We start from the raw sequence: 19,961 nt of genomic DNA on the forward strand, positions 1-19,961 counted from the left end.
TAAGCATTCAGTTTTGAATATAGATTTGTAAAGTAATTTTGATACAGTTCACAATCAATGCAGGTGAAGAGTAGAAATACTTATGAAACTGCTTGTAAACATGTATTTTCGGTTTTATACTAATCCTGTTTTCAAATGTTTGCCTAAATAGTTCTGCTTTCCAGTAATTTTCAGTTATTTAATTTTATATTTGTGGTTATGGTACCATTTCTATAACTATGCCTTTGTTTCATTTTACAGAGGAAATAAAGGCTGAAACAGAAAAGCAAAGGTAGGTGGTAGTTCATTGTATTAAGTGATAGTGCTTTAACATCTGAAAATGTGTACCCTGCTTATTGTGCACTGGGATTATGGGCTCTCTCTGAAAAGCATTTTGAACGTATTTTGATGGTATCTGGAAACGTGCTGATGGTGCTCCTTCTGTGTCTGGCACCCCTAGTGCAGGGCACTGGGCCTGGGAGTAGAGGCAGAAGATAGCTTGGAGGGAGCAGGCTGGTGCGGTCTAGCCAGGGAGGGTAGGAATGGGGATCAGGGTTAGAAAAGGTCTTTGTGGATGGCACAGAAGGAAAGTTTTGGTGGAGGGGCCTGAGCTTAAAAGGCTCTTGAAGCTTGTCCAGGGGGGGATGCCGATAAAAGATTTGAACTGTGAGTGAGCAAGGGGAGGAGATTAGGGTGAGGAAGTAGGAATGAGCAGAGAAAACCAGCGTAATTTGAAAAGCCGGTGTCTGGAAAGAACCTTGTTAAGGAATAGGTGTAGATTTCTGAAGGTGTTCTTCTACAAGAGAAGGTAGAAGGAAAAACTGACATTCAGCACTTCTGCTATCAACAGGTTAATTTTTAAGTACTGGTAAACTGTGGAATCCCTTATTACTATTTAATTACATGTTCCACTGGATCTTCTTCCTCGTGCAGTGTATGTTACATTGGGTCAGGGTTGTGTAGTAAAGACTGCTTATACCACTTGCTGAAAGAATCAAATCAGCAGGTTAAACTGATGATGAAAGTGTTCATATGGCTTAAGAGATGAGTGCTGCTTGGGGACCCGAGTTCTGTCCTGTAATTGAATTTCTGGTTTGGGCAGATCATTTAAACCACAGCTGTCAGAATTGGCTGCTAGTGATTTCTGCTTCATCTCCTGGATATTTGAGCTGAAATCTACAAGTTTTGGTTTGGAAAACATCAGCACTTCTAGCTGGGAAGAAAGCCAGGAGGAACTGGTTTCAGAAGATGTAAAGGAAAGCTTAATATCAAATATGCTGAAAAATGTAGTCTTGCAGTCTATCAAATTGAGCACATAGAACTTAGTGGGTACATCTGACTGAGGCTGTGCTTCACTTTTCACCAGCAAAATAAAGTCAATACCATCATGTCATAGTAAGATTGTAAAAATAAATTTAATATTTGTGTAGTGTTCAGAAAATGTTGCATCGAGCACCACAAGAGAGTCTCAGACAGTAAGTAGTAATGTGGATTTATAAGTTTTTTCTTAAAGTAGTATAAATGAAGCAGAAGTGCACATTGTGAGGCATGGTAAGAAAAAAATATGTGAAACATTCAGTAAGTGGTATTTGTTCTGGGCACTGAATATGAAAGGTAGTATCTCACCCTGTAGTTAAATACCATCCTAAAGCTAATTAGAGCACTGAATTATAACTATTTCTGCAAGTATGGCTCAGCCATTTCTGCACTTCAGGTACTTAATTTCTGTCCTATTAATGTCCGAAATTGTGATTTTTTTGTGAGGGTAGAATGTGTATGTCTTACATGCATACCTACACACAATTTCTAAGTAGATTTCGATTTCTTCAGTGCTGTCTTTATTTTGACAGTAGCCTTTTGCTGCTATGAAGGCACTGCTGGACTTGGAAACTGTGAATGGGCTTCTTTATTCTTACTGCAGAGTCAGGTTTTTTAGGTGCAGTAGAAAATACCATTTTTCTAGGCCTTAGAATAGAGAAACTTCTTAGTTTATCAAATTATTTTCAGATTCGTATTTCTGTAATTAGTAATACCCTAACAAGGTATTTAGAAACTATGATTTTTAAAAATTTTTCCAGTCCCTGTTCAAGGTAACTAATCTCACAGTTAGCTTGGAATGCATTGAAAAATAGATAATTTCCACCTTCCAGAAATTTTGCATGGAGAACTGCTTCTTTTGTTTTGTTGGGTTTTTTTAGCAGAACTAGTATTTGGTAGTGGGGTGGAGGGGAACGGAATAGAAAAGTATAGGCCGATTTATGTAGCCATTACACAGCAAATGCTGCCAAAATAATTTTCAAAATTCATTGTTTGATATTTACCTTAGCCTTTTTCGATGGCTGATATGTAAGTATCAGTGTATTTCATAATTCTCATGCTTGGTAGGTGCTAGAGTTTTGCTGGGGTTAGTTTTTGGGTTTACAGTGTGCTGGGAAAAAACCCCAACAAAACAACAATCCAACAGAAGTAATTCGCTGTTATTAGGAGGAAAAGTACTTTAGAATTTCTCTTGTCTCTGCTATCCTTCCCTTACATCATCAACTGTGTGATGAGCTTATTGAGTTATTTTTCCAGAGACAAATGTGCCTCATCTTTCATATTTAATATTTTGCTTTTTTTAAATAGCTTTCCATTAAGAGAAGCTCCGGGCTTCTGCAGTACCTTGCTGTGGCATGGGTTCTTCATTTTCACAATCTCATCACAGCCTGCTCCTTGTTTCTGAACAATTCTGGGGTTATTTCTGTCGTGCTCTTTTTAACTTAATTTTAGTGCTTTCAGTAGACATAATCACTAGATGAGGAACAGTCTTGTCATAAGACGTAAGCAAGAGATAAGCACCCTTCCATTCCTCAGAGAAAAGCTTTTATAGGAATTTCAGAGAGGTTTAGGAACATGGAAGAATCATGTGCTTCCTCTGCAACTTATCTGATTGGGGTTTTGTTCAAAAGAGCTCTGCTTCCAGCAAAATAATATTGGGCAATAAATGAAGTTGTGCATCCAACAGAAAAAAACCCAACTCTGCTTTTCTTCAGGACAAAAATGTGGGGATAAAAAAATTCTTAGATTTTCAAAAGAGAAGTTATTTAGGAGAAACGAACATCCTATCACTAATTATTCACTATTAAGACTTAGATTTAGGTGCCCTTTTTAAGCAACCTAAACAAGGTCTGTTGGAATGTGGTGCCAAACATCATCTCAAGGGCAACCCAGCTTGCTCCTTGAAAAGCTGAAGGTAATTTGTATTGATTAGGTTAAGGCTCACTCCATGATGCATGGAACTGCAATAATTCTTTGGATTTATAATAAACTCTCAGCAGTTCATTCTTCTGCTTCAGGAACATGAAATTGAACGCATTCCTTGAAGCATCTGATTTAATTTGCAAAAAATGCCGAGGGCCTGGATTTGAATATAATAGTTCTATAAAGATCTATTTGAATTGCTGCAAGAATCGTGTGATTCTTCACTACTGAGTATGACATTATATGCTTTTTTTAAATACTGTTTATTGAGTCTGTGTAAGACAGTGTAGTTACCTCTTATGTAAAGATACCTATGTGTGCACAAAAAAAGGTTCAGAAATGCTTTATATATTCTGTACAATAAAAAGTTTTAACATCTTGCTTTGAGCCAAAGGCAAATTGTATCAATGCACACAAATTAGTGAAAAATGACCCATTCTTAATTATCCTTTTTTGCTAAGTATTAATGAGCATGACCTTTCTAAAGCTGCTGTAAGCAATGAGACTTCAACATCATTTTCTCAGCTTTTGTACAGTTAGTCATTTCAGATACTTTGCTCAAGTGAGATACATTGGTAACCAGTGAACTCTTAAATTCTGTGGTGTCACTTGAAGCAGAGATAGGGTAAAGCTTTGGGGGTTTTTGTTTTGTTTTGTTAGTTTATTTGATTTTTTTGTCACTGAGTATGTCCAGGATTGAAGTTCAGATATGATTTGTGATTTCAGATATGATTTAATCTCCAAAATAGATGTACTGTCCATGAAGTACTGAACTGAACTTGTAGTATAATACAGTACTTGAGTAGCTCTTAACTTTCAGGGTTATAAAAATTTTTGGCAAGTTGTATTTTTATTTGTTCTAGTAGTAACAAACTAGACATCTCTGAGTTGTCATTTAACGTGGAAATGGTACTGAATAGATTTCCTTTCTTCCCCTCTGCCTTCACCATTCCAGGAAGGGGAGTATTTTCCTGTTTCAGAAGACACAAGTCTTTGTGCCTTCAAACCAGCAGGGACCACTGAATATCCACTTAGTGTGCAAATGGATCTATTTGCCTGATCCATAAAGAAGACATGAAGTATTAAAGCTGTTAAGAGTATTTTACATATTACAGTTACGTTAACTTCATAGAAGTCTTTCTTAATGTTAATAGTCTTTCCTAATGTTAATTTTTTTGATATTTTAGTTTGTTCATAAACACTGTGGTGCTGAGAATTACATGTGTGATCACTTACAGCATTCTAATACGGTCATTCTGTTTAGTCCCCCTCATGGAGAAGCAAAGTCTGGTTCAAGCACTCTTCCACCTGTGAAATCAAAGACAAGCTTCATTGAAGCAGACAAATACTTCCTGCCATTTGAATTGGCATGCCAGTCCAAGTGCCCCAGGATTGTCAGTACATCTCTAGATTGTTTACAGGTCTGTATGAAGATGAGCTTTAACTATCAGCTGTAAAATTCTGTTGCTTTGGAGGGGAAGTGTAGTTGTATGTAACAAATAATGTCATGAGGGTTTTATTATTTTAATTTATTGTGCACACAACCAAATAGAACATATTTCTCACAAAAAGTGAATGTATGCCTTATTTATTATGCAATGCATGTATGTGTTTCTTTGTGTATATAGGTATTACCACAGTGAAATGTTTGGATTAGTTTTGTTATAGACAGCTACCTGTTTTCATGTGTTTAAATATGTGTTGAACTAACACAGCAGATATAGAATTAGCAAATTCATTTTATGCTGTTTATAATTGCAGTAAAATATTTTCAATTTGAGATGTCTAGTCTCTCAAAACTCTGAGGCCCCTTGAATGTTTTCAGAACAAATTCTGGAGCATGGAATTTAGCCATTCACTTCTCCTGATGAGCTCAGCAGTAAACTCAGTTTACAGTCACAGGCACATGTGTGCCTGGCATGCACTTGCACTGTGATGCTTTGCTGCTCTGTGTATTTTGCAGTAGGTGAGCCATGGAGATTTACGTGTACTCTTATGCCTGAAGTCTTCAGAAGAGGATTTTACTAATTTTGTAATAAATTCCATTTCTAAGTATTGAAGACCTAGAGAAAGAAAGGGATAATAGAACACTTAAAAACAGAAGAAACACTTTAGCTAGTAGCTTAAACAGAAAGCATTTGCAGCTGGTTTATCTGATGTTAAAACCATTTGTGTGTTGACTACATCTGAAGACTTGTGTGATGTGAGTTAGTTTTCAGAATCCTGTTTGTTTTAAAGCATGGATAACTGATGAACAAAACCTTTACTGTTAAGCTGGATGACTAACTTTGTATAGCAGCTTCTGAATGAAAATAGAATAAATCTGAAGGACAATTAAAAAAAAATCCTGGATGTTTTATGAGACTTGGGGTAAAATGTACTGTTTATTATTCTGTGCAAGTCAAGAGCTATCAAGTCAAATTATTTATTATAACAAAAAGTTGGCTTAGTTTTTAAATTCTACCTTATTTATGTGGGTTTTTCTCTTCTCTTCTCTCCAGAAACTTATAGCGTACGGGCACTTGACAGGGAATGCTCCAGACAGTACAGCTCCAGGCAAAAAATTAATTGATAGAATTATCGAGACAATATGTGGCTGTTTTCAAGGCCCTCAAACAGACGAAGGGGTTCAGCTACAAATAATAAAGGTAACATGTTTAATATTTCCTGTATTTATAGTGGTGACAGCAGAAGACATTTGTGACTTCAGAGTTCAAAAGCAGAAGTGTTTAATTTGTAAATGTAATGGCAATATTAAAATATTTTCTTGATCCCGTTTCTCTTGAGACAGAAAATTCCTATCCTATGTTCCTTTCCCTAATCTCTCCCACCTCATTTTGGGTGAACTCATGGTTGCGACCTCAAGTCTTGTGCACAGACCAGTGGGTGATATTTTGTTCACCGCAGACCTGTGGAGCCTCTAATTGTGCCTCCTCTAATTGTGAGGAATTACTGTCAAACAATCCTGCACTCCCAGTGGGGGAAATGGTAATTAAGCAGCAGATTTTGAAATCCATTTGGAATTGGTTGATGAAATGCAATTAGACCTGGCAGTTGGGTGTTACCATGGTAGCTTTTTGCTGCTGTGTCATAGACTTTTGCTTGCAGGAAGTCTAGGGTTTCTTTCCGTAGCTTACATAAAAGTTGCATGTGGAGTCTGTACAAATAAGTGTTTCTGGGGAACCTGTTTTCTGATTGTTCCCCATAATTATAGGTATTTATTACAGCAAATTATTGTGCCAAGTGCTAGAAGTTAGCCACCTACTGGAAATGGCATACTCTGCTACTGTGATGATGACAGTAGTGAAGGATACAACTGAAGTTAGTTATGAGAAATGGAGTGTTCTTGTGTATATGTATCCTGAGGTGTTGGCTTTTCTTGCAGATTGTGTTTGCTTGTTTTACTGCAAAGAATGTAGTTTGTTCTCCTTTCCATAGCTCAAATCTTTCTTGTTCTTTGTGCTCCACTTCTCCAGCAAATAGTTATTACAAATGTTGGTTCATGCTGCTGTTTTCTAGATTTGTTGTTTTGTTTTGCCCAGCATTTGTGATGTTTTTCATCCTGCAAGGGGAAGTTATTACTGATTTAAACTTTCAGTGGCTGAAACTATTGTATCTCCCTGTCACTGGAATACTGTCTCTCTGAATGCTTGTTTATTCCAGTCCCCCCTGCCTGAATGGGCTTATGTGTGACCTGATGTTCTTTCTGTCCAAGAAAATAGTTCAGAAAATAAATTCTTCAACAGCTGTAAAATGCATTAAGTGTATACATTCATTTAGTGCCTTTATTTTTTTACTGTTTAGATTTAGCTAATTGCCATGTTGGAATGCCTGGAAAAGTGGAAAGTACTGTTTTGAGTTTGGCACCATCTTTGTCCAATACACCGGACACTATGAAGAACATGAAGATTAGAAGTAACATTGACAAAGACCAGAGCTTTTGACTTTGGAGGAATAATGGGACTGCAAAGTCAGTTCTATTCCCTTAGGCTTCATAGCTCTTCAGTTCTGAGCTCAGTGTGCACCCTGCTTCTGCAGTATGATTTGAAGGATGGATCATATATCTTTTCAGGTTCTTCTGTGGTCCTGGTGATGAGTATGTTGTCTGAATTTTAATTCCATCAGGGAGAAAGAAGGCAGGGGACCCAAATCTCCTCCTTTTTTTGTGCTGCCACTCCCAGGCTGTTATCTGCAATTTAAGCAGTGCTCCCAGAGGGCAGCTGCATCACCAGGACCATGGTAAAAGCTGAGAACCTTGATCACTTGGCCACCTTCCTTCTTGGAAGGTGTTCTTGGTTCTGCATGTGGAATGGGTGGCCCTTATATAGTGTGCAGCCCTCAGTCTGGGATCTGGGAGTCTTCATTGGGTAGGAGTTTACATGCACTGCTGTTTGTAGTTACTAGATAGCTTTCCAGTGGTAGAGTCATCTTCAGATGGTTCACAACAACCAGAGCCACTTAGATGTTCTGAAAATACCTTTCTGCTGACTACTGAGGAAATAATCTTGCTGACACCAAGGGGAATAATTTGTCTTTTTTTAGGTATCTAAGCTTAGAGGCATGTCTTGCAGACATTTTGACAGGGGCTGGTTTAACTTTTCTGCTCCTATTTCTGCTTGCATCTCATCTCTGTAGTCCCACTGTTCTTCATCTACAGACTCTGTGATGAACCAGACTAGGAAATTGCCCTTTTCCTTCCTTTCTCTTGTAGTTTGGGTTGATTTGGTGTAATTTTGATGTGAAGCCTTGCAAATTTCTTGTTTAGATGTTATGATTGGAGTGATTGTTGCAGAAAAAAAGTCAAGTAATTAGACTACTGCTGTGATTGCAAATGGTTTATTCAAATGGTGTTTGAAATAGCCTCCCTTGATTGAACCTTTTTGCCCCCAGGCTTGTCCTCCTAGGGCTACTATGGCGACTATGTGGTGTCCAAGTGCAGACTTCTCGTAACAGTTGCAGGGGTCTTAGTTGAAGTTCTGTTTACATTTCTGTCTGGCCTTTCTCTTCCTGAAGAACTAAATTATGACAAAAATTATTTTTATTTTAAAAATCTATAAATAATAGGGGTGAGGAAGAAGGATGGGACATGATATCAACTGTTTATCCTCATCTGTGTTTTCTTTCCTTGCTCTGCTGAGTGTATGGAAAGTATTCATTATTGTCTGCATGCTTTTACAGCTTAACTTGCTCATGTTTGTTCAAGAAAAATTGTGTGCTCTTGACAGCTGTAGTCTGAAGAGTAGAATGCTGTTTAGTGACTTTCTGAGTCTTCCATTTGCAGTTGACTGTTCATAAGGTCAACTCCTGTATGGTCACACCTACAGTATGACTGGTGCCCATGGAGGAAGGAAAGTTGAATCAAACATTGCTTACACAAGTCACATTTTGAAACTGACTGGAAATGAGGACAACTCATTGCTGGATTACAGAATGGGAAAACTGTAAAAGCTAACTGATTCTGAGTAATAAGGCAAATGATGATATGGTCAAAAGATAGATAACAAAATTTGTGTGAAAACAGATTCTGAATTGAGAAGACCTTTAGAACTGCTTTAGTTCCAGGTCCTGTTATGTTTCAGTAGTGTGGAATGTTGTCTAAATAACTTAGTCATCTGCAGTATCATGTGGTAATGTGATTATTTTTTCCTATTAAAAGTCTTAAGAAAATTTAATTTCTCCTGCTGAGATTAGAAGGAGCTGTGGATTATGGAATGCTTTGAGAATGGAAACAATGATGTAAGAGGTTTTGCTTCGAAGTATTTGGATTTTGAGGCTTAAGTTAATGACTGGGTCTCCTTACTTTACCTGAAAGTGCTCTCCTGTCAGTTGCAATTTTATTTTTTAGAGAAGGATTATGTTTTCAGAGTTGGATATGAAATATTTGTGTCACAAAATATTTATCTGTTTAATTCCATATTAGACTCTAGTTCATTTTGAACACCTACATTTCCAGTGTTAAAACTGAATAAAATTTTGTTCTTATATAATTTATATGCTTTATATTATCTTTCATAGGACAAACTGGAATATAGTTCTGATCTGTCTTTCATTCACAAGCTTCATAATCCCTCTGAGTTTCAGGGATGGTAACTAACCACATGTTTGTGAATATAGATTTATTTTTTTTCTAAACTTGATGTTAAGTAGATAAAAAATACTAGTTTGAATCAAATACTGCGTGTTAATTAATGACCCAGTAGTACTGAAATCTGGCATTGAATCTAAGATATGACACTGTTGATTTTAATCACTGGAGAGTAAAAGCATGCTGGAAGCAAACACTGTATTTTTCTGGTTTTCATAACCTTACAGTGTATTTCTGTAGGTCTTCAAAGTTGGTAAACTAAGTTAGGCAAACTTAGATGTTTTAAGGCAACGCTAAATGTGTACCATAAATGACTGAATAATATGAAAATAGTAAAAAGCAAAAGATAAAATTATCACTTGCTCACAAAGAAAATGTTGTTTGGAAATATATTACTGCATTCTGTATGATTTATATATTTGGTGTCACTTATATTGCAAAGTGATTTATCTATGAAGGTTTTTTGATGTATATGTTGCTTTGTGGTTTAAGGGCTTCACTTTCTTACGTTTTTTTCCAAAGTCAGTCCATAGTAACTCATTATTTTCTGATAAGTAAATGTTTGGACTGCAAGTTAGCTTTAAAAGAAAAATTATTATTTAACATAACCCTGTAGCCCCTCTCAAAGAAAATAGTTTCCAGTAGCTGATTAACCCTAGAGAGAGAAGTTAGGGCTGTTGTGTTTTATGTGCTGTGTCAAGTACTTGAGATTTTCCAGACAACTGAATTATGAGTATTTTACCCAAAGTAAGCCCGTGCTGATCAGATGACAGCTGTACTGTCATAAATCTTCCACAGATAAGATGATCAGAGTTGGCTGAGAGGAGGAAAAGACTGACTCTGAGTTGTTCTCCTGATTGTAGTTATGTTCTTTCACTGTAACCATGCTGTTCTTGCAGAATATTCGGTGTGAGAGGAATGTAAAGTTTAGAGGTAAGACAGATGCTGGATATTTTTAGTGGAGAATTATTGTTAATTTAGTTCACTTTTAAAGTTACATTCATTTTGCCTCACAAAGTGTGATATTCCCTGAGGCAAACATGCTTCAGGCTAAAAGAAAAATCACTGTGGGTGTCACACGAAGATATGATAATCTGTAACTCAAGAAATGATCCTGAAGATTTTTCTCCTTTCTCAAAGCCGTCTGATGGATGTTTATAAAAATGAGTAAGCTTTATTTATAGTAACTAGGTAGAAGCCCAGAACAGTAGGGTCTTTCTCAAATACAGAACAATAGGTGTGAAGGACTGGAAGGAAAGCATAAGGAAACAAACACAAAGTTGGGGTAGAAGCCAGGAGTTTCAGGACAAGTAAGGCTTGTTGGCTGTTGGTATTTTTGCAGACTTTGTGACAAAGAAAACTTTTGTGGAAGGACCTGAAGTATAATGAGGTAGTGCTAAGAGTGTTTTTTTAAGAAGCTTTCCTTCTGTGCCTAAAGAACAGCTAAAGGGAGGAGTACAGTCAAGTGGGCTTTTTTTCCTTTATTCATCTCTCCTTAGCTTACACTGAAGATATTGGATGAAAACAGATGAGCTAAGTGTGACCAGGAGTGGGAACTCAACTGCAAAAAGCCTTGAGCAGCAAATCTTTACTCTTTAGAGAAGAGCAATATAATGCTGTGACTCCTTAGCAGTAGCTTGCTGTTCCAACCTCTGCAGACTTAGTCCTACTGCATCCCTTGTCTTAACATGCATTTAATACTCTGAATCAACTAAATCACTTGTAAAGCAAACAAATAGGACCACAAAACCAGCCACCAGAGAACCACCTGTGGGTGTTATTTTTTCTGTTTGGTTTGGATTGTATTGATGTGTTGCAATTAAAATAGCACAGGTGGCTCCATGCCCCAGACCTGTTGCAATGTAGGCAGTAAGAGTGTATGGCTATGGGGAAGGTGGGACTTCCCTTGTTCCACCGCTCAAGGATGTTCATTCTTGTGTAGCAGTTTGGGATGTTGTATAAAGCTGCTCAGCTGGGGACTTGTTTAGCTTGTCGTCTACTCTGTCTCCCCTCTCTTCTTCCTTGCACTGGGCATAGTAGTTGCTTGATCAGAGAGTAGGGCTGGGGAGTAGCATGAAGAAAAGTAATAAGGTGAGAAAGGAAGGGTTTGTTTTTCTAACACATGAGCTGACAGAGGTTTCTGAGGAGCAGGACTGCCACTCCTGGCCATGATTTGTAGTTTCTCAGGGTTAGCTGTCATGCAGGTTGTAGTAATGATGTGCTCTCTTATGATTCAGAATGAGGATGTTGTTTAGGGCATGTCATTAAACTGAGCCCTAAGTGGAAGCTGCCAAGAGGGAAGGATGTTGTCAGAAAATTAATTGTAAAATACTTCCTGTCTCATGCTCGTTCTCATATTTCTACTAGATTGTCATAGTAGGGGAAGAGAAATAGCAATTGAGACCTGAAGTGAGCATGACTAATAGCCTGAGGATGGCTCTGATTGGAAGGAAGATAAAAGACTATAGCAAGAGATCAAAGTTAACAATGCTTATCAGTTTGCAAACATGTATAGTAGTCATTAAGATTAGCCTTTGGTGCCTGGAAAGGAAAGAAACCCAAAAAAATGACTGTTATAGAGGAGCTCTGTAGCCAAATTGAACTCTTAGATACCTGCAAGGAGATGCCCTGTGGAAAGTCTATTTTCTCAGTCTGCATAGGAGATGTTATTCATCATATTATTGGATTAATGTGTTAAGGAGGTGTGTCTCTGTGTGTGTTGGAAGCATTTCTTCGCCTCCACACCCCCTTATCAGGTGATGTGGAAAGAACCAAGCTCTAGTAGTCATAACAAGCATACTGAGAAAACTCAAGAAATTCAGGCTGTTAAACCAATTAAAACAAAAGAGCACATAGTCCATCTGTAGCCTTGTCACCTTTTTCTACTCGCTGGCATTGCCTCCTGTTATTAAAAGTTGTGGAAAAAAATTTGTAAGACTTAACTGAGATGGAAGTTAAAATTGGACTTTCAAATATCAGCTTCTTTATCACCTGAATTTAACAAGGAGGCAGAAAGTGACACAAATGAGTAACTTTACAAATGACATAGCTAGAACAAAAGAGCTGGATACTGTACGTTTTCATTAGTGTCCTGAATGCTAGGCAGCAAGAGACCTTATCTTCCAAGTGGGAAGCTGTAGGTGGTTCTTAAACAGATGTTTAAGTGAAGTGGTTTTCACTTTTGGAACTGAGTGAAAGAAATATTAACTAAATCTAAATACTTACTGTATTAGGCCCAGACATTAGTGCTTTGGAAAAAATAGCTGTTTATACCTGGTATCCACTAGTTCAGCTTGTTTGCAAGAGTTACTGATTTTAGGGGGTTTTAACTAGCATAGACGAAGTTCTGCAAAGTTAATTCTGTTACAGAATTATTAGTGAAGGATTAAGGGAGCTTTCTGGTTTGGCCTTTCACAGCTCTGACACACACAACTTGAAAAAGTAGAATACTAAAATACGTGCAGGAGTTCAACCTTTCCAGCCAGGTCAGAAAGTGAAGAATCTAATCACTGGGAGTTACCTGCCTTCAGGGTTTTTGCATTTGCACCTGCAGCATGTAGGAAAGAATGAGAGAAGCCAGCAGAGCTGTGATTGGTATGAGTAGCTTTGGGTTTGGAGCCTAAGAGTACTGTGGTATAGCAGATGTTACCATAGAAGAGATACACAACTCTAATTAATGGGGTTCAGTGTGTTTTAGCTCATTATGTGCAAGTCTTTCAAACCTCCAAGGAATTCCTAGCAGTAGGTTAGAGGTGAAACAATAAAGCAAGTGCTATTGTGCTTCTGGCCGTCTGGGTCTCAGCTGTGCCTGGCACTGGGCAAGGGTGGCAGGCAGGTGAGCAGGCACTTAATGAAAAACAAGTGAAAATATGACACAAAATCACCTGTGTAGGCCAGTGTAGGAGGTGTTTGTATTAAGAGGACACATTATCCAGTGTCTTATCTGTATGGAGATCAGTGACAAGTAGTGATCCCCAGGGGTCTCTGCTGGCACCAGTACTGCTGAATATCTTCATCAACAACACAGACAGTGGGACTGAGTGCAGCCTCAGCAAACTTGCAGACAACACCAAGCTGAATGGTGTGGTTTACATGCCCGAGGGACCTGGACAAGCTGGAGAAGTGGGTCCGTGGGAACCTCCAAAGGCTCAGTAAGGCTAAGTGCAAAGTCCAGCACCTGGGTCAGGACAAGCCCAGATGAGAGGCTGGACATGAGTTGTTGATGTGTACTTGCAGCCCGGAAAGCCAACTGTCCTGGGCTGCATCAAAAGCAGTGTGACCAGCAGGCTGAGGGAGGTGATTCTGTCCCTCTGCTCTGGTGAGACTTTGCCTGGCGTACAGCCTCCAGCTCTGGGGTCCTTAGCACAGGAAAGATGTGGACGTGTGGCTTTTATGTGTGCTCTTCCCTGAATGATGTTGCCAGTAGCAGAACCAGTGCATTGGTAAGTTCTGTGGAGGTACTGAATAGTTGTACAGAGAAAGTAAGAATTAAGGATGATGATACGAATTTCAACTTAACACTTCCTGTTTTTTCAGTAGGTCGGTGACATGTAAGCTGAATTTTGGGAGCTAAAAGAGAAAAGTATCAGGGCTTGGAGACTGAAGTTCCTTTAATAAAGTCATTTTCTGCAGTTTGCTTACCTCTGTGATTTTTTTCTTAAGTTGATGATGGTTTTTTAATATTTTTTTTTCTTTTGCTTTTTCTTAAAAAGCCTTCTAATGGGATTTTAGGCAGTACTGCTTCATAGGCTCTAGCATGAGATGGTGTTTAGTTGTCACACAGGTAAGAATGTATACTCTCCAGTATGAAATGTTAAGGACAGTCATCTGTATACTTAGGTCGCAATGGCCACTGATGAGAGAACTGAGGCACCACAGGTAGAATAACCTGGTAATAATAATAAGACCTTAAGCACACTGCTAATCTACAAGTAGAGTTCAGACCTCTTCAGCAGCAGCTCAGTAAGGTGGATCTTTGATTTCCCTTTTTCTGTTAAGCTGCACAGTGTTTTGCAAAGGGTTTGAGTGAGCAATGGTACTATTTGTCTGCATATTGGAGCCTTGTGTGGTGCTGGCAATGTCAGTAACAGACATAAGGTGTGTGGTTTGATGAATAAATTGTGCAATACTTAAAATAACTTCTAACTGGTAGTTTTACAAAAGTATGAGCTTTCCAGTGCTTCCAGTTCTTTCTTACCCTAAACTTCCCATTAAATCTGTCAAAGTTTTTAATGCATAAAGTTCCTTGATTCCTTCTACTGGAGTACAGTGATCAGTATAAGTGTTTGTTCTGTGTGGACCAAGCTGTTCCCTTTCACTTTGCTCACCAACACATATCTCTGATAACACTTTCATATCCTGTCCTCAGCTTTCATGTCCTCTCTATCTGCCCTTTAATTCAGCCTGCCTCTGCCTCACATAAAGATAGTGTGTTCCTTACTTCTGTTACCTGATATTCTAGAGGGTTATTTGCTTTCTGCCTTTTTTTTTAAAAGAGAAGCTCAAATGGAAAGAAATAAGTGAATTTCTACGGATGACAACACAATGTTCTATCATCTACCCAAAAAGAGTTTCTGTAAAGAGCAGTTGTCCCACTATAGCTGCCTAATCTCATTCTCAGTCTTTGTTCTTCGCATTTACATCTATTTTTAAACCAATTTTGGACCCTTTGGCTTGCTTTCCAGATTTTAACAGGTAGTCTGTTCATGTCTTGTGTCTAGAAAATTCTAGGATGACTTCTGTTAACTGTCTCTCTGATAGCTCCATTGGCTACTTCTTGCTGTTATATGATACGAAGCATGTATTTCCTAGATATGTTGATTAAAAACGCTCTCAGTTTAGTATAACTGGAATATATGGTGTTCTGATATGGCTACAAGAATACATGGGAAAACCTAATTAAATTGTAGGTCAGGATATGTATTTAGGTACATTTTAGAAGAATCCAATTTTGATGTTTACTAATTTGCAAAGTTCTTAACATAGGTGAGTTTTGACTGCAAAAGATATATATACATATATACATGTATGTGTGTATGTTTGTTTATTTAGGCATTGCTCACTGCAGTAACTTCTCAACACATAGAAATCCACGAAGGAACAGTGCTACAGGCTGTAAGAACATGTTACAATATCTACCTAGCAAGCAAAAATCTTATAAATCAAACCACAGCCAAGGCCACTCTAACACAAATGCTGAATGTCATTTTTGCACGCATGGAAAATCAAGCAGTGAGTATCTTGGTATCTTTATCTAGAAAGTAGCTCATGAAATTAAACCAGCTTGAGAGATTTGTTTAGTCATTATTTTTAAAGCTTTTTGGCTTTGGGAAAAAAATAATCTGGTATCTTACGTTGTTCTTTTTGTGTTTTGCGCTCTGAAATAGGTGTGAAATGTATTTTTTGGGGATGGTGTGTAGGATTTAAACTCCTCATAGTGGTCCTCTGTACTTAATGAGTGTCTTCAGTGTCTGTTGTCAAGCTCCCAGGAGATGCCACACTACCTGCATATGAGTATATGAAGTACATCAGTGTTAGTGAAATGCTCCAGGGTTGTTGTGATGATAAACACTGAAGAAGTAATCCATGTGCAAAATAAAATAAAACCAAACAAACTAAACCCCCACCCCTCCAATCAAGCAAAAAAAGTCATGTAATTATGTACATTTGTTAGCATTTTAGTTTGTAGTAGCCACTAACAGATACTTCTGTCACTGAAACTGCTGCTGTGAATTGTGAGCAGGGACTTCAGCATATGCCATGACTTCTACTGCTGATAGTAAAGATCAGTAAGGCAAAGTAATTGTCCTAATTTCTATTTTAAAGAAATAAAAAGCAATCAAAACCCAAGTAAGCAAAAAAACACATGCCCAGATTTGAGAACTGGTTGAATTCTTAGCTACTTCTAGAAGTAATTTTGCTGTATTATTGAAAACTCTTAAGTTTGTAGTACTTCCTTAATTTCCCTGCAGAAGCAACTGCATATTGGTATGTGGTGCCATCATAGTTGAAGCTTTATGAGACATCCTATTTATAATAAGTTGTGGCAAGAGCCATGCAGCACCTGAGTACTTTGGGAAACCTGTGTAGTTACTGTCCTTCTAAGCAACTTAATATAGAAGAGAATTAGTGTTCTATAACAGAAGCCTTCGTTTTTGCCAGACTGAAGTCTAGTCTTAAGCAATCCTACTCGTTTTGCACACTCAGGGCAGTTATTTTAGTATTATTTAGTTAGTTAGTATGATATCTGACAAATGCTACTAGGAATTGTTTGAGGTGTAATTTGAAAGGCAGTGTCTTACTCGGCATCTGTGGCACCTCAGCAGATGGAGTGTAGCAATCTTTAAGTGGAAAATACTAAAAAGACAAGATCCTAGTATCCAAAATAACAGTATAAAAAGTTCCAAAACTCTGGGTAAATGCTAGACTCTGGTAAGATCGAAAGGCAGTCTTTAGAGCATCACCTCAAATGACATCCTGCTTTGGTTTGACTTTAATATATGTTGTCACAGAAGTTCTACTCTTTCTGGGGACTGCAGATCAAGGGACCACAAAAAAAAAAGGCTGCCTTGATGCTCTTCCATGCAGACCTTGTTTATTGTCACATCTAATGCCTGGTATTCCTTATAGGGCAGGCAGACAACTCTTCATCCTGTACATCCTGTAGCATAGGTAGTTTAGTCATCCCTTTTCCACAGTGAAGGTATGGTTAAGTGTAATGTGCATAGTTGGGAAGCAGCCCTCTTGCAATGGATTATCCCATGATATTAAAATTATTTATAATTAAGATGCATTTTCTTTAACTGTTACAGCTTTAGGAAGGCACTGTGTAAGCAGAGACAATAGAGATGTCATGTTTGTAATAGAATGTCTACAACTTATTGTTATATTTTGATAGTGAAGTTCTTGTGCTTGCAATGCTTTTGTAGCTTCAGGAAGCCAAACAGATGGAAAAGGAAAGGCACAGACAGCAACACCATCTACAGCAGTCTCCAGTAAGCCATCACGAGCCTGAATCACCTCAGTTGAGACATATTCCAGCACAGACTGATCAGCTGGCCAAAGAACATGAGAGAGAGCTTGACCACAGCACAAATGATGTGGACAAGAACCTACAAGAAGATATTGAGGCAGAAAATGGATCTGACATATCTAGTGCTGAAAATGAACAGACAGAAGCTGACCAAGCCACAGCAGCAGAAAGTAATCAGTGTGTATTTCTGTTTCATGGAGGGAGGGAAAAGGTCTGTAAAAAGAAAGGCTTGAGGATTGTCTTTTTCACTCTCTTTCAAATCTGGATTCAGGCATATATTTTCAAGTAGCCGACTAACGCAAAATGCCTGTTGTCCTTGTTACCACTGTTAAACTTCATGAGTATCCTTTAGTCCTACACTCTGTTGTTGTCACTGTAGCAAAGATTCCTCTTTGCATCTATGTAATGTTGTGAAATTTTTTGAGAATAGCTTCTCAAAGCCATTAGGTTTTCAGCATTTTGTATACGCAAAATTAATGTCTTTTGTTGGCATAGGCCTGCAGGTTAATTACAATTTACAGGTGTAACACCAGAATTCTTACATTTTGCAAGTAACTATTTTTGAAGCATCCAAACATGTCTTTTTAAATGTATACTCTCCTATTAATAGATATTTAATTGAATTTTCAGAGTTTCTCGTTAATACTTGTTTATGTTTGTTTTTCTTTATTAAGATCTTTCTAAAGCTGATGGAGGAGCATATGATGGTGAAAGCAATGAGTGTGAAGAGAAGGCACAAGAAATTGTAGAAAGTATTGTGCAGGAAATGGTGAACATAGTAGTTGGAGGTATTATATTAATATTTGTCTAGTCAATAGTGGCTGCAGTCTGAATCTTGACATTCATAGTTACTTCAACATTTCCAAATATTTTAAGTGAAATATGTAATTATTCAAATATGACTTACATGCTGAAGAAAACAGTTTCAATTGTCTGACCTTTGCTGTGTATTATTTAACAGTAAAATGGACAACATTTTGCACACTGATTTATGCTCTTTATATTGGAAACAAAAGTTCTTCTAAAATACAAATTCTTGTTCCTTTTTTTTCCTGTTTTGTTTCTATGTAAACTCTTCAGAAATGGGCCCCTCTCTGTAACAGCAGTGTATCGCTACACTTTTCAGTTTGTGGGAAATTGTATGTCAAATGAGCAAGGGATTTCCCCCCTCCAGTACTACTTGGAAACATGGTAGAATGGTGACCCTGACAACATAAAATACATTTTTTAATTGTAATTTTCATTAGAGGAAATTAAGAGTATTTGCAATTTATATAGTTCTATAATGCCATGTAAGTTCTGTCTTAAGCTCCTCCTTGTGATCCTTTGCTGGTGATTGTTTTGGTATTTAAATGTTGGTTTTAAAATCTCTTTTCAGTCTCACATAACACTTGTTAATAATTTTTACCTCTTTTCTGATAGATGTAGAAGGGACTGCTGAGAGTGCAGGTGGTGATGGCACAATTGTAACGTTAGAGGATGGCAGTGACAGTGAAAACATTCAGGCAAATGGCATTCCAGGCACTCCAATTTCTGTTGCTTATACACCATCTTTACCTGATGACAGATTATCTGTCTCTTCCAACGATACTCAGGTACAGGCAGTTATAAATTAGGAAATACTGGAAAAAATTAATGTTATAAGTGTTGCCCAAAGCTTGTGCAGAATGTTTAATATAATTGCCTAAAGTAAATTACTTCGATGAATTTCAAGTGTAAAGTCATATTTTAAGCATTATTCTATTTAAATGCACTATTTGACTAAATTTTTCTAAGTAAATTTTGCATGTGGTGTCTTCTTTTATCCAGGCATATTTTTAGCTACCCCATAAGAGTACCCTGTGCCAAGATTAGAGAACTCAGTTCTGTGTTTTGCGAAATGATCCTGAGAAACTATAAAACTAGCATTTAATGTATATAGTGAGGAATATCACTAGTTATAGTCATACATGTGTAATTTTAGTGTGTGCATGACCTGTTGCAGTGATTTCAGATAGAATTTTGTGTCTGAGAGGATTTGATCTTCATTAGCAAAATAGATGCGAAAATATACTCCCTCTGTTGTATCAGATGTGGACATGTATACATTGCCAACTAACCAAGCGTATCTGCTGTCAGAGGGTACTGAGTAACTAGGTTTGGGAATAATGGATTTTAAGTTTAAAAAGTTATGGTCACATAGGCCATACAAGTAGAAGGTAAACATTAAACATGTTGGTTTTATATGGAAGAATAATTCAGAATTGCAAGAATTTAGTAATAGGAGAGTTTATTGTACCATAGAGAAATTGTACCACATGTATCTGGCAACAGATCTGTAACTACTCACATTCTATTAAAATGTCCAGTGTTCGGGTTTTTTTTAAACTAGTTATCTACTGAAAATGCCTGAAGGCAGCTCACTGGAAATTACCCTACTTAAACTTGACCTACCTAATTTCATGACAGTCTTTTTAATTAATTCTGACTTGTTACTGAGATGGCAGTTTTTGTTAGTGAGTGTGTTCATTTTAACTGGACTGCAGAATGTTTTGTTTTAGTCTTGAGACCATAAAGCTATAGTGAACTGGTTATATTTGTATAATATGTTAACTTCTTGTTGCTAGGAGGTGGGGATTTCCCTAC

General features: G+C 37.5%; 1 protein-coding gene across 1 annotated transcript in view; it reads left to right on the plus strand.

Moving 5' to 3' along the window:
• Positions 1-248: 248 nt before the first annotated feature.
• The window catches only part of ARFGEF1 (ADP-ribosylation factor guanine nucleotide-exchange factor 1 (brefeldin A-inhibited)), a gene marked incomplete at both ends in the record, with an annotated part of 41,561 nt that continues 21,848 nt past the window's right edge, over positions 249-19,961 (plus strand). Inside the window, 7 exons of the mRNA XM_009072763.1 lie at positions 249-271; positions 4,484-4,640; positions 5,721-5,867; positions 15,356-15,535; positions 17,233-17,506; positions 18,011-18,124; positions 18,759-18,931. Of these exons, the coding sequence (XP_009071011.1) occupies positions 249-271; positions 4,484-4,640; positions 5,721-5,867; positions 15,356-15,535; positions 17,233-17,506; positions 18,011-18,124; positions 18,759-18,931 (1,068 nt within the window). The remainder of the gene's footprint in view (positions 272-4,483; positions 4,641-5,720; positions 5,868-15,355; positions 15,536-17,232; positions 17,507-18,010; positions 18,125-18,758; positions 18,932-19,961) is intronic.

The sequence above is a fragment of the Acanthisitta chloris genome, unplaced genomic scaffold (genome assembly GCF_000695815.1).
Source record: "Acanthisitta chloris isolate BGI_N310 unplaced genomic scaffold, ASM69581v1 scaffold27704, whole genome shotgun sequence".
In the NCBI taxonomy this organism is placed as follows: domain Eukaryota; kingdom Metazoa; phylum Chordata; class Aves; order Passeriformes; family Acanthisittidae; genus Acanthisitta; species Acanthisitta chloris.